A 15,024-nucleotide genomic window follows, 5' to 3' on the forward strand; every position below is an offset into this window, starting at 1 on the left:
ACTGTTTAGAAAACACCAAGTGGGGACCAACTGGAATCTGTGCCTGAAGCATGCCAAAGAGTTGGTTCTCTGAGGCACTTCCTAAATGACATTTTTCAATCCGTTTGTCCAACTGGCTTTATATAAAAACACATTTCAATACATTAGAAATTCCAATAGTGCTCATTAAATCATTCAGGTGATGGTAAATTGCTCCCATTAGTACAAAGGCAGCCCTTGGCTTTGCAGTGAGTTTGGACAGCCAGATCTCAAGTGTGGGCCAGCTGAAACCAGCAAAGGGATGAAGGAGGCACCTCCTGAGGCTGATTCCCAGTGCCAGAGGAGGCCCAGCTCCTGAGGTATCAGGGGGCTCTGGGTTTCTGGCTCTGCCAGAATTTCCAACACCTTGAGCAAAAAGACTGAGGCTCAAATTTCCTTTTTTAGCATTGGCAAGGTACTTTCCTGCAGCTCTTATGATGAGGTCAGTGGTCACTTAAGAATTCTGAGGCTCTTTGAGTCTAATGGGAACATGAGAGAATTCAGAAGGCTGAATCCAATATCTGACCTGTGCTGATTCCCACTGGAGAGCTCAAGGGACGCATTTGGTTTGTTACCTTTTCCTTTAAATGTAAACATGTTCTTTGCAAGGCTCTGCTCATTTGGGACGTTCTGCTCTTCACTTTTGGTGCAGGGAAAGGATGGCAGAGCTGGAGCAGCTTTTGTAGGGAACGCTGGGTCAAAGCCTAGGGCTGTGTAATCCAGGGATTTGTGTTGCTTTGAGCAAGGAGACACATGAACAATCCACGCACTGGTGACTCTGCTGATTCCTGGTCACCTGGCAGGGGCACACCACCCTCAACCCAGCCAGCAGCTCACCCTGACCAGCATTAACACAAAATGGTGTAGTCAGTTTAAAAAAAAAAAACAACCACATGAACATTATGTTTATTTCTTCAGCAAAATCTGTTTCTTTCAGTCTTTCATTTGCTTCTCCTCCAAAGACTCAAGTCTTTATTTCAGATATCTGCCTATAGAAAATAAGTATTTTTTTAAAGGGCACATTAAAAGATGAAAACTGAAGCTTGAATAACTTAATCAGCATACAAATTACACAGATATAAAAGTTCTGTTTCATTGTCTTAACTTACAGTTTATTTTGTACAGAATTCATTATGTTATACATCTAAGACTTATTATATCGTATAAATATCTCGGGTGTGATGTATATACATATCCAGTGTTATAATTCAGCAATTAATGTATGCATTTCACAATACACTGTCGTGTATTTCAATGTAGTGCACATGATTTATATTCCATAAAAGAGCACATCCGCTATGAAAAATCAGCATTTCATTCATAGGGTGTTTATTCCACCTTGCAATACAAGGGTTTTCTCCATTGTATGATGGACTCTTTGTACTGTGTATGGCTGTAGGATCTTCTTGTACATTCCCCAAGATGAGTTAAGAACCAGCAGCTCCAAACATGAATGTGTGAGTGTTGTACAGCGGGAAGAGAGCGGGGCAGGGTCCCTAAACTCTGCCTGGGGTGGGAAGGGGCACAGACAGGCCCCGAGAGCGGGACAGGGTCCCTAAGCTCTGCCTGGGGTGGGAAGGGGCACAGACAGGCCCCGAGAGCGGGACAGGGTCCCTAAGCTCTGCCTGGGGTGGGAAGGGGCACAGACAGGCCCCGAGAGCGGGACAGGGTCCCTAAGCTCTGCCTGGGGTGGGAAGGGGCACAGACAGGCCCCGAGAGCGGGACAGGGTCCCTAAACTCTGCCTGGGGTGGGGAAGGGGCACGGCCAGCCCCGAGAGGGGTGAGCCGCGCGCCGAGAGCGGGACAGGGTCCCTAAACTCTGCCTGGGGTGGGGAAGGGGCACGGCCAGCCCCGAGAGCGGGGCACTGTGGGATGAGTGAAACAAAAGGTTCTGCACACACGAGAACGTCCCGCCTTTGCTTCCCTGTCCTCTGCACGCCAGGGCTTGGCTGCCACTGCTCTCTCAGCTGCCATGGCCAGAGCTGAGGGCTGGCATCAGCTTTGTGTTTAAAGTTTGCAACTCCCCATGTCCCATTAATCCACCCTTTGCTCATAGGGCTGTCCTGGGTGTCCCCCTGTTGGATTTTCCTCGGGAGCAGCAAAGCTCCCAAAGTCCTCTCTACACAGGCCAAAAGTGAGATGATGTTTGTTTGGTATTAAATTACAGGTATTGCTTCCCTAGGCACCTACTGAAGCTTAATTCTAATTAATCTGACAGTACAGTTCCTATTGTTCAGACAACTCTACTTTCCTGCATACATACTTACATACATACATTTTGTGCCTTTTGATCACTTGGCTACCATTGCTTTGTTCTCTCAAAAGCAGAGACTCTTTTATCAATGTGTAAATGCTGTTCAGTTAGCAGCAAAGTGGAATATTAGATATTCCATGAATAAAATATTTTATTTAACAGCTTCACTGAAAAATATTTAGGTGAATAGGAAAATTGAGGGGGTGGTGTTTAAAATAATTTAAAACTATATTTGCTTAAAGTATTTAATTTTGAAATTAAAATTTGAGATATTTAATTTAAAAGGAACTGATCAGAACTATTTTGCATCAAATATATCCATGTTGGATATATTTTCCTTTCATCTTACGAGAAGTAGCATAAATGCTCAAACCGGGATAACTCCAGAATAACTCCACTTTATTGGTGCTATCCCAGTTTTACTGAAAATACAGAGTTCTCTCTTCCCCCTTCTTTTCTTTTTTTGTATTGCTGTTTTCCCATGGTTGTATTGCCATTTTTCCATGTAAGAGCTTTCATGTAATGACATGTGATGGAAAAGAAAAACGTAAGTTTATGAACTTGCAGATTTCCCTTTTTTCCCCCATTGCAAGATTTGGGGATTGGGTCTTTTTGTGGACAGCTGTCCCCAGTTCCAGTGTTTAACTGGTTCCCAGTAGCAGCTGTGCCCCTTCCTGATGGGCTCTAATTGTCATTTAACTTGGGCAGGGGATGACACCTCTGTCTGCAGAAGTCCTGGCTCTCAAACCACCCCAAATTCAGCCCCTGAGCCACCAAAAACTTCCCTGGGGACCTTCACAGCCACACTGAGCGTCCCCAGCTGGGACTTCACCCCTCGGTGGCAATGGAACACAGCCCCAGGCGCCTGTGACCTTCCAGAGGAGATCTGGGATCAGCCAGAGCCCGGGAGCACCAGGAAAGTGCTGGAAAGGCCGGAGGCGTCCTCCGGTGGCTCCCACAGTGCCCACACTGCCCGTGGCTCTGGCCTCCCTCCCTGAGTGCCCAGCCACGGCAGACAGCCGGGGATTTGGCCTCAGGGACAAGGTCAGGGACACCCCAATGGGACAGCAGGGAGCCCCTGAACTTTGGGGTCCTTCTCTTTGGAGCCCTGCCAAGGAAATCTTCCGGACAAGTGAAGGCGCTGACTTCTGTTACCGTGGGTGAGGCAGAGGAGCAACCCAGGAGCCCTGCGAGTCCCTGAGCTGCTGTGGCACCGAGCAGGGACACTGCAGCAGCTGCTGGAGCCTCAGCAGGAGTGGAAGGAAAGGTTTCCATGGGGAAATGGGGCCCTCAGCAGGAGTGGGAAGGAAGGTTTCCATGAGGAACCGGGTCCAGCAGCGCCGTGCTCTGCTGTGAGGCCACGGCTTCCCTGGCACACTGAGGGGTTTGCACTCAGGAAGAGTTGGGCTCTTTGCCCTCTGCAGCTGCCAGCAGCACCTTGGTTCCTCTGATTTCAAGACTAAATCTATTCATGGTCAGTTTATACTAACTGTGCAAAGAACAGTAAAGAGATTTTTTTGGTTCTGCTCTGTGGTTGGGCCAAATACAAAATAACACGTTGCGAAGAGAAGTTAAATTCCAAAAAGGGGTTTTTATGTTGTTAGTGGTAAGGATCATTGTAGGAATTCATTTCTCCTTGTTTCCTGGATCATTTAAAGGGGAGAGAACATTTGTTAAACAACCCAAGACCTCATCTGACGCACAAGTGCTGCATCCCTTATGAAACAGAGGCAGATCTGTGCTCTATTATTTTCTCTCCTTAAAATTAGATTATAACAGATGCCATCCCCTCCCTGTGCAGTTCAGTGCCAGCAAGTTTCTAATCACTTAGATAAGCATGGTGTCCTCACTTTTTGGCTCAATGTTAAAATTCCTGTATTTTGCAGTAGTTACATTGAACACGTTCCCAGTTGTGGATTAGGACCCAGATGCAGAACTTCCCAGTTTTCTGGTTTGTTCCAGTATCACCACTAAACTATAAATTCAAATTCTGCTTTGATCTACCTAAAAGATGGGAACTCCAGTACGTAAGCTGGTTGTAATTTGGCTCTTGTGGTTATTGCACAGGATCCATGACAGGAACATGTGCTTTATTGGGGGTGTTAGGTATTCTGCAGATTCAGGTTTTTCCTAAATGTAATTTTCAATTTATCACAGTCATCCTTCAGTAAAAAAATACATTTAATGCATATGAAATGGCAGCTTTGAACTTCCAGCATGTTTTCCTTGCTAAAATTGGGAAGTCACTTGTGTGACTGCAGCCCCAGAGTGTCTTTTCTTCCCTTTTTAATGAAAGTTTTTCTCTTTAATGGCTTCATGGCCAGGGATGTTTTACACAAGGTTTGGGGCTGTTGAGCATGAACCTCTCTGGCCTGCTGAACTCTACCACCAATGGATTAATTAATACAGAGTAACAGTGACTCCAAGCTTTGCTTATTTCCTAGGAAATTTCCTTCCTATTCCATGCATTTCAATACCACTTTTGACTTTCTCACTCATAACAACATGTATTGACAACCAAGCTGCTGTTTCAGCAAAGCATTTCCCTTTGAAGTATGTGCTGGTTTTTTTTACAAGTTATTTTTTCATATTTGCAATGACAAAAGTGAACCCGGGGCTACTCCTTGATTTTTGTTTTCCAGGGTTTATTATTATATTTACAGTTCCCTGTAAGAAGACACAACCCTTTTCCCAGTAAGAGTTCTAATTCCTTCCTATGTTTCAAATACTAACGACCCATGCACCCATCTGGAAAGGGGGAAGATAATCAATGATGAAGGAGATACCTCTGGGGGCTGAAGCAGATGAATAGAAAACTCAAATCATTATAAATATTACCATACTACACTTTGGTACAACTGAAAAAAAAAAAAAAAAACCAAACCCCTTCAAAGAAAATATTTAATGTTCCCTAAGTCAAATAAAATTCACAAACAATATAAGAGGAAATTAACCACATGGGGTTTTTTATAGCTGTAAAAAATAATAAGACTACTTGGCTGCATTGCACATAGGCAATAAAATGAGATTCATTCCGATCCCTTTTTCCGGGAGCCTCCTTGCAGGCTGTAAGCAAGAAATGTCCACTGTGCTTTACAAAGGACGACGACTAGAAAAAACCAATGCAAACAAACATCCCTTTCTTTTCTGATTTACCATTTATCATGAGAGATGACAAACAAATGAAGTCTCCTCTGAGTCTGAGCGCAGTTGGATTAGCATTTCGCTAGTACCAGGCAGTATACAAAAACAGCCATCGTGTGTGACACCTCCGACACCTACAGGGAGCTGTTTTAGGGGCACATCCTGGTTTGTGGTGAAACAGGATCAACTCAGCCAGCCTCTTGTACCTGCTCTCTGATATCAGGTTATCATCTCAGTACCTCCAGGGTTGGACTGTCTTGTTCCTATTGCTGACTGGACTGACTGCTCCACCATCCATAAACAGAAGGCATAAAGGTGATTACAAACATAAGAAAGTAGTTTTACATATTGTCTTGCAGTCTTTCCATATAGTCCCTAAGTTCCTTGGAATCACCAAGATTCATATCTTGGCATACCCATTTAATATTATCATCACTGTCAAATAGAATTGAGTTGGTGTAGGGGCCTCCATCCTCCGGCAGTATTGTTGTATATGAAGTGAACTTTACTCGCTTCTGCTTTGGCCCAGAAGGATTTATAGGTTCACTTTTAACTTCTTTTTCACAAAGGTACTCAGAAGATCTGAGGATATGATTATGAAGAGTCTTCTGAGAGCTCCCATTAAGGAGAAAGTTGCTTTCTTCAAACTGCATCCCTCTGTCAATCATAGTAGTGCACTCCTCTGATGGGAGCGAAATGTCCACTGGGTTTTCCAGCAGCTCCACCTCATTTCCAAGCCAGACCCAGTCATGGGAGTGGGGGATGTTGCCTTGCTCACTCACAGCAAATCTTTTGTGCCTGTACTTCCAAGCAAATGCCACACAGTTAATCAAAAAGACCAAGATTGCCAAGCAGAAAACACAGAGCAGCGCGTACATGCCAATCTCCAGGTCTGTCAATCCTCTGGAAGTCAATGAGAGATCACTGGGATTGTTTTCTCCTGGTATTTCTACTTGTGTAAAAAAAAATGAAGGCAGTTGGGTTATTTTGGAGCTGGCCATCCTCCAGGGACTCCTGATCAATGGGAGATGTGAAAGTTGTGCTTTTGTTTGCATTGTCCTCAGGACCGGACATGTCCTCATGGTTTTTGGACCAGTCTTGTGCTGTCCTCTCTTGTTCTGCAGCTTTCTCTATAGAATTGCTTGCATGGCTTTTGAAATCTTTCTCCATGTCATCGATGTCGTTGGTGCTCCCTTTTTGGTCCGAATCTTTTTGACCAAACTTCACTTTGACGTTTCCATTTAATCAGAGGCCCCTGCCCGTCCCCTTCCGCCACCACGACAGGCCAGAGCGACTGAAGGTTCTGGTGTGACGACACCACCATCTCATCCAGGGAGGTGATGGAGATGGAGAAGTCCTTGGAGTCATAGATATCTAACGGCGTCACCGACCCGTCGCTGAACAAAATCCAAGCACTCACCACAGCCTCCTGGTGGGGAGAAGATGAGGGGAAAAAAAGGTGTGAGAGAGAGAGCACAGATCAGACACTCTGTTGTTAAAGTCTGGGAAAAAATACAGAGTTTAACTTTGGGGTTTTCTGAAGAAAATGTAAATGCCTACTCTGCTTCTCATGCTCTTGCAGGCTTGTGTTCTCTAGACCACTGAAGCATTCACCTCATCTTCAGGAACTATCAAAGAAACACTTCATGTAAATTTAATAGAAGTGCTGGAAAAAACAATTGACGGTTCTTTTTTCTCAGTCTGAAGTGAGAAGCCTCTTTTGAATGCCAGAGCCTCATGATGAAAATAATCATATTTCCAACATCACAGTTAATTAGGTTTATAAAGGACCTATAATGGGGAATTTCTCTAATGCTGCAGTTCCAGTGCCTTACGTAATACAGGGAGCAGAGCTGGAATGTGTTGGGCCAGTGAGCCCATCCAGCCCATGGAACAAACTGGGACGAGAACAAATCTCAATGCAATACTTTATGTCTTCTGTCATGCTTTCAAATATGCAGGACTTGAGATACGCAAAAGTGATTGTGGTCTTTCCTGGGAACTACAGGAACACTCATAAAACCCACCATTTTTAAGGATGTTTTGACCAAACCAATTTGTCTTCTTTCTGCAAATTGCTAGGGCAAAAAATATAGTTACACTTTCTGCACTGATGTAGAACCTCAGTTCTATAAAATTTATTAAAAATAGGCATGGAATTCGTTCTGTGGTCTCGTTAAAAGCTATTTAATTCCTCGGATTATATGGTTCAAAGTAAGCACAAACTGATCAGTTTTCAGCAACGCAGGTCATGAAAACTTCTGTACCTGCAGCCAGAGGTCATTTTGGCTGAGCTGACTTTGTGAGACAATTAAGGCATGGGATTCCCAGCTGTGCCTGCACATCTAGGCTGTGTTTTCCCCCAGAAGAAGTGTCTTTTGCGGCACATCCATGCTTTCCTTGGCACTGTGCATTCCCAGACATGTCCTTCCCTTTCCCTGTGCTGTGCAGGTCTCCAAAGCAGCTCTGGAGAGTTTAATGGTCATTGTGAAGGCGTGTTGGCACCGTGGGGTTGGTGAGGAAGATGAACAGCCTTTTACTCCGAGAAGTGACTGCTTTTCACAGCCATACATTCATTATATCTGCTGCCAAAAATTTACAGCAAATTCCTCTGACAAAGCAGAGCAAACACATTGATTAATTTGCTCTGTTATTTTGGAGCATACCTGTTTGGGACTATGCAGGATGTCGTAGGCAGAGGTGGTGGAAACGATGGCTCTCTTATTTCCTTTGCTGGTTTGTAAGGACACAGACAAGCCTGACACCAGCTGCACTCCCAGGTCTGTAATGGTCACACGGTCATCCAGAACTATCACTGTCTTCTCTGCCAGGATGGAATCCGAGAGAGGGGACAGAACCTGGGAAGAGAAAGGAAACACCTTGCATGAAACAGCAAGGAATTGTTCCTTGAACAGAAAAGCAAGGTTAGCCCCTAACCAGCACACCAGATTAATCCTGGGTTTGTCACGTCCATGTCTAAGCCAGAACTGATGTTTCCCCCGAGACATTGCACTCATTTGCTGCTAAATCACTTTATCTAAAAAAAAAATTTAATAAAACAACAAATCACTTCAAAATTGCAGCTTCATCTCAACAAAATATATATAATATAGAATAAATTAAATGGATTTCTTTTTTTAAAAAAGAGTCATTTTTGTGGGGTCTGTAAAACTCCCTGGGAGTGCAGTGCAGCACAGGACAGAGTGTGAGACACTGATTAACACTGGAACTCAGTGAGGGGATAAATAAGTGTACAAAGCCTGGCTGATAGGAACTTGGCCTGTTGCCTTCCTAGGGACAGAGGACCTGAATGAAATGAAAGTGAGACTTGCAAAAGAACTTTGAAAATCCCACTGGGTGCCTGCCTGCATTTTTCAATGCCAAAACCCTCCTGCCAGTTGCTCTAAGACCTTGTTTCCAGCATGCTCAGAAAGAGAGAGTCATCTTTATACTGGTGACAGAAACAGCTGGTTCGAGCCCAAAATACTTGAGGTGTGATTTGTCTAAACCTGCAGCACAGTTCCCTGCACTGGAGCTTCCTGCTCAGTTAGAGTCTCTGGAGAGAAAGAGACATTTTGAGGGCAGAAATCCCTTGACCTGTCTATCCCATTTATTTTAGGTTGAAGGGAGTAGAGCCCTAAAATCTCTGGGGTTTTGTGTTGACTCCAGAGGGTGACTGGAGCATTACAGTGTTTGCAGCCCCTGAGAAGAGCCCCAATGCTTGCATTCCTTTATTTTGATTAAGGAAGGTGCATGAAGTTGGACAGAGTAAGGTGGGGAACATGAATGCTCCCTGAAAGGAGTCCGAAGATTACTTTTGTGTCCATGGTTTGTGACCAATTTTGGGAACTTAAAGGGACTAATTTTTCAAAGCTGTTTAAGCATATAAAGATGAACGTAGATATTTGGTGCAATTTCCCAACATTTATGCTGTTATGGCCCCACTGAAGTTAAAAGGAGCTGGCTCTGTGCCTTGTGTCACCTCTTTTCACCAGCCAGGAAAATCTCACTGTGTTCCAGTCACACTAAGATGGATAAATCCCTTCAAAAGCTTCACCTAAGGGTATTTTATGGAAGTGACAAATAGCCACAATGAAAACCCATTCAAACTTCCTTTTATGTTTAGCAGGCCCGGTTTTTTTTCAGCTTTTTTTTTTTTTTCTGAGATCAATGAATTTTCTAAGCTGACCACAAGCCATGATCAGGCCCCCGTGTGTGCACCCTGAGCTCTCTCTGGGGGGCTGCAGAGGGCCCTGGGCTGTACCTGCACCGTGGTGATGCCTTGCTCACGACCAGCCAGGACTCGACCCTCTTGCAGCTTGGCAATCCTGGGTTCTTCCACCTTCATGAAATCAGCCACGAGGTCGGTGATGTCGAACTGCCACTCCGAGCCCAGCATGTAGGTCAGCTGGCCCCCAAACTCCGAGGATTCAGCCACAAACTGCGTGAGGACTCTCACCGTGGCATGCTGATACTGCAGGGTGCAACCTTTGCCTTTCTTCTCGTCATCTTCTTCATCCTCACTGTCACGGGTGGGCCTGTGAACACATCCAGCTGTGTTACCTGCAGGGCCCTGATCCTCCACAGCCCTGCAGGGCTTCAGCTGCACCTCATTTTCCATGAGATAAATGTCATCACCTGCTGCTGGGTGAGACAGGAGACCAGGCTTTGGATGGGCAGGTTACTAAATCTTGGGGAGATGCTTGTGCAGCTTTTTGGTGCTGTGCAATTTAAAAGCTACTGTCACTTCTTCCAGTAAATCCTTTGTGTGGCACCTCCCAGCAACTTGAAAATCTGTCTGTCATTGCTGGGATCTCAGTGGAGCCACTGCCTGTTCTCCAGGCAGCAGTGAAATTGTGCAGAGGGCTCAGGAAAGCAGTGAAATGTTTATGAGAGGGCAGCTGTGGAACAAAGCCCTGTAGCAGCTCCTCAGGGGTGGGAGAAGGTGTTTACATCCTTTCCTCCACCTTTGCCCCTAACATTCGTATCGCTGTGCTCATCCCTTCAAATCTCCTCTAACACCCCTGGCATTCCCTGCTGAGGCAGAGCTGCCCCACCTCATCCCCATCCCCATCCCCATCCCTGCTGGGGTTCATTGAGTCCTCTGCTTTTGAGAAATATACCTTGATTTCACCTTAAATCTCACACAGTTCATGCACTGTCTGCTGTGTTTAGTCATGCACTGACCTCAGGTGGCTTCCCAAAAACCAAATCAGGCACTCAGGCTCCCATTCAGGGCATGGGTCACTCAGATTACACACTTCAGAAACACCTGCAGCATCACACACACTCCTTCAACATTTTCTATCTGTCCCCCTTTCAAAATATAACCTGTGAAATAAAACAGCTTTCCCTAAAGCTCGGAGAAGGCATCACAGTGATTTGTACGTGATGGCAGCACTGTCACACCTCACAGAGTTTTGTCTGCTTAAAGACCCAGTTTACCACCACTATTAATTTTTTTTTGCTCTTGTTCTTTGCCTGGGACAAACACATGGATCCTCTTATCTCTTCCAAGTCAGGTATTAAGCACTAGGTGGTCACACTTTTACTCATTATGCCCCCATGCTGTGGACTCATTGCTCAGAAATAATTTGCCTCCCTCCTTTATTTATTGAGCCTGAAGCCACCTCTATATCAAGGGTGGGAAATACAGGGTAAGTCTCTTATTTTTCAAAGTATTGTGGGAGGTATTTTTGTGGTTACTGTGTTCCTTTATCGTCTCCTTTGAAATAGCAGCTATGAAAAACTATTATAAAACAGAATTGCTTCTGTTATAAATTGTTTTATGACAAAGTTGGCAGCCAGTAAGCTGAAAACACATCTAAGAAAAACCCTTTTGCTCTTCAAAGTGATTGAAAGTCCCAATGTTACAGAACCTAATCCACTGGAAATACATTTTCAATGCATCACTTGGTAGCTGAATATTTATATTCAGCATCAAGTAAATGGTCTTTGGTACCTTTTGGTTTTGTGTGTGTAAAACAAGTGTCCATCATTACTTGCTGAATGAAACATCATTGAATAACAATGGAATTGTTAGGGAAAAAGACAAGGCTACCAAAACAGGATTTAGATTTCCCAAATAAATTTGAGTAGCTGGGTATTTCAGGGAAACTTTCAGTTGTTCTCTCTTTGCCAACACTGGTGTCAGTCTGAAGTCAGCTCATAGTTGGCAAAACAGCCCCAAGGAAAGTTCTAGAAGGGGGAATATTCACAGAGCTTTTGTGGCCCATATCCATCTATGCTGTAAAAGAATTCATGAACTCCTTAACATTCCCACTTTCAATTTGTTCCTGCATTCTGACCCTCTTCAACTCAGCTAAGCCACAATCCAGCCCTGAACAATCTCAGACTTTGGGAAAACCAAGTTCAGCTCAGGGATTTTGGGATTTGGACCCTCTTAATTATCCAGATAGTAACATTAATGCCTGTGCAGAATTGGAGAAAAATGTGCCAAAGCTGCTCAGCTAAGGAGCACTTGTGGGATTTGGGGCAAAAGAGCACAGAACTGACAGGAACCAGTCCTGTTATGGGAAAGAGACCCAGAACCAGTGTTCTGTGCCTTGCAGGAAATGTCCACATATCCATTCCCACCAGCAACATTTTGCACAACTCCCTTTCTGCTCCTGTTACACAAGCTGCTGTTTGTCCCTGCCCAGGGCAGGGGTTGGAACAAGATGATATTTAAGGTCTCTTTCAGCTCAAACCATTCTGTGATTCAATGTTTTATTCAGATCCAATGGGTTGCTGTTATATTTATTTATGTGCTTGTTTATTTCTACTTTCACTGTTTAAAACTTTACACCACTGGATTGTCCAAGAGCAAATCTATTCAAAACAACTGGAGGGAATCATTTTTCAGCCTCAGCTCATAAATATGACCTGTGGAAAGAATGACCAAAGGGAAGAATTGTTGCACAGGGGAACAGAGGGAGCACTCCAGCCCTTATCTCCAGGACTGTGTGGGCAGCCAGCATTTACCACAAAAAAAAAAGATGATTCAAGTCTAACCCTTTCCTCGGGGTATCTTTAACAAACAAATGCAAAGGCTCAATTTCAGCACAAAAACATTTAGAGATGTTTATATACTTCTCCTCAGGAATATGTTTTCTATGGCAAACAAATGGGGAGCATCAGAAAAGCATCTCCAAACCACAGAATGAGCAAGGCACGTTCTTATGTCAGTGCAGAGGACAGGGAGGTGTCTGAATTTTCAGCACAAACTTTGCAAGTCTGCTTTACCAAGTACCAGCTCAGGTTCTTTCTCTTTTTTTGAACAAAGGATATAATTTTCCACTCTAAAGCCACAAAACCAAGATTTAGGCAGTAAGTCAGTGTTTTGTCTCCGTGCGTGCAACAAAATGTTTGCGATCCAGTGAATTGCACAGTTCCCTTTAAACTCCTCATTACAGTGTTTTCAGTAAGCTTCAAATCCTTCATTAAGCAGGGAGCTCATTTTCTATGTAAGACCAGTCCTGGTGAATATAAGCTGTTGCTGCATATTGTGCTTTTCTCCCTTGGTCATCTCTGAAAATCTCTCCGAATCCTTCTTACCCCTATTTCTTGCTGCTTGGCAAACTTGCTTGGAAGGTTTTTGCTTTTCTGGAGCGAGCCAAGGTTGCCAGAATTACATTTAATTTACATTTCACAGAGAGAAAGGCTTTGCCAGAGAGCTGAGTTAAACCAGCAGCCCTGTTCCAAGGGTGCCTGCGAGCACTGATCTAATCAGTGATCTGTCAGCTCGACATTACAGACATTGTCTCTGAGCAGTTGAAGTGTGTCTCTTTTAATTTGCACCCCTCTCAAACCAGGCATCAGTTCTTGGGCCAGATGCTAATTTTCTGTTTAAAAAAACACCCTAAAGAAATCAGTTTTGCTGGGTTTGAATTTGAAATACTCATTACAAAGAGTTGTATATTTAAAAAACATTTGCAACACCCTAATTGAAAAAAAAAAAAAAATCTCTTTCAGATACAAATTACAAACCACTAGAAGTTGATTTAGTGGAAGCTACAGAAAGAAGCTGCACATAACTCCACTCATAGTTCAAGAAGAAATGTAATTGGGTACTCTTTCAGATCTTGAAAATACAGCCTACCTATTAACAAAAATCTCCCAGGCCTTATCTCCATAGGACATTAAAGTCAATTAACTAAAGGAGCAAATTTACAGCATGTTCAGGCTTTGTGCAGATGCTGTTACCCACAAATGGAATGGTTTGAATCCAGTGTCACTTAATTTGCCCTAAAGTGCAGCTTTACTTCTGAGGGGCAGCACTCACACAGGGTTTAACTAAAGCAGTTTATTTTGTCCTGCTTTTAACTCAGGCCAACTTTCCTGCTTTTGTCTCCAGAATTGGACAGGACCAGAGCAAAGCTGGTCAAAGCTCTGGGCCTGAAGTGAAGCCCCTGCTGGTGGTGTTGGGAGCCTCCCGAAAACAATGTCCTATCCCAGCTGCAAATATTTACTGAAATTAAATTTCCAGCTTGTTCTCTGAGATTTTAGCCATGCAATTCCTATTAATGCAAGCTGAAGCCACTCATGCCATGTAAATATGTGTGCACAGAGCTGGTGCAGGAACCTCAAGAAGAAGGTAATTATTTTGCAGATGCACAAGGAATAGAAATAAATGTTCTTGTTAGACTAGCAGGGTCTGCCTGGACCTCTTCTACACTCTAATATTTGACTTTAATTTAAATATACACCTATTGTTTGCTGAGGCTGTGGGTTTGTGCAGCCCGTGCTGGATCAGGCACCGCGTTCCCTGCCTCAGGCAGGAGATGATCGTGGAGCTGAATTTCACCTGCCAGGGGGGCTCTTCCTATCTGCAGCAGCGCTCACCAGAGATCAAGTTCTCCTCTTGATAACATTAAAGATTTGCCATACATTTTCAGGCTGATCTGGTAAATTGTATTGCTGCTCTTACACAGGGGAGATGAATTGGGTTTTTTTCCAGTTTCTGGCATAAAACCAGCCTGTCTTTTCCTTTCTGTTCTCTAACAAGTTCCTGCTCTTGCAGCTCTTCAGACCAGCTAAAAACCAACACGGTTCAAACTGTGCATTTAGGGCATTTGTAAAGGTTTTGTAAAGACCCTGGGTTTTCCATTGCTTTGTGGAAATTATTCAAGAAGTCAGATAAGCAAACACGTCTGTAATCACATGTATTTTACAATTACAAGCATGGCAGGGTTTATAGGGAGAAGCAAGGCATTTTATTGGATCAACAACCATCACTGGAAGGAACAGATGTGATTTGGGGCATATAAATTCTTTTTCAGGTCTGAAAGAGCAGCTATATTCAGAGGAAGAACAGCCATGCTGATGCACTGGTTTCACAAACGTTTCTTTTGTTAACAGCACTAATAAAACCATTTAAAAGATTATTGTAAACCCAGTTCTATTCTGCCATCTGGCTCAGCCCCTCAGACAACTGAACCAGCACAGCCACACTGTGGGTGTGGGAATGAGGCCCTGGGGCAGCCAGAGGAGCTGAAAGGAAGTTTGGAGGTTGCTGAAGTGTCTCTGCACAATCCCCATAAAAATGCTCCAAAATTTTACCTGCTGTATAGTGATGAATAACTTTATAGCAATGTTTAGTGCCTGCG

General features: G+C 44.0%; 1 protein-coding gene across 1 annotated transcript in view; it reads right to left on the reverse strand.

Annotated features, from left to right (window-relative positions):
* Nucleotides 1–909: 909 nt before the first annotated feature.
* The window catches only part of LOC103615902 (transmembrane protein 132B), a 172,004-nt gene continuing 157,889 nt past the window's right edge, over nucleotides 910–15,024 (reverse strand). The window contains 5 exon segments of the mRNA XM_008634007.2: nucleotides 910–6,376; nucleotides 6,378–6,653; nucleotides 6,655–6,845; nucleotides 8,083–8,274; nucleotides 9,681–9,954. Coding sequence (XP_008632229.2) covers nucleotides 5,758–6,376; nucleotides 6,378–6,653; nucleotides 6,655–6,845; nucleotides 8,083–8,274; nucleotides 9,681–9,954 — 1,552 coding nt within the window. The 3' untranslated portion in view covers nucleotides 910–5,757.

The sequence above is a fragment of the Corvus brachyrhynchos genome, unplaced genomic scaffold (assembly GCF_000691975.1).
Source record: "Corvus brachyrhynchos isolate BGI_N302 unplaced genomic scaffold, ASM69197v1 scaffold114, whole genome shotgun sequence".
In the NCBI taxonomy this organism is placed as follows: Eukaryota; Metazoa; Chordata; class Aves; order Passeriformes; family Corvidae; genus Corvus; species Corvus brachyrhynchos.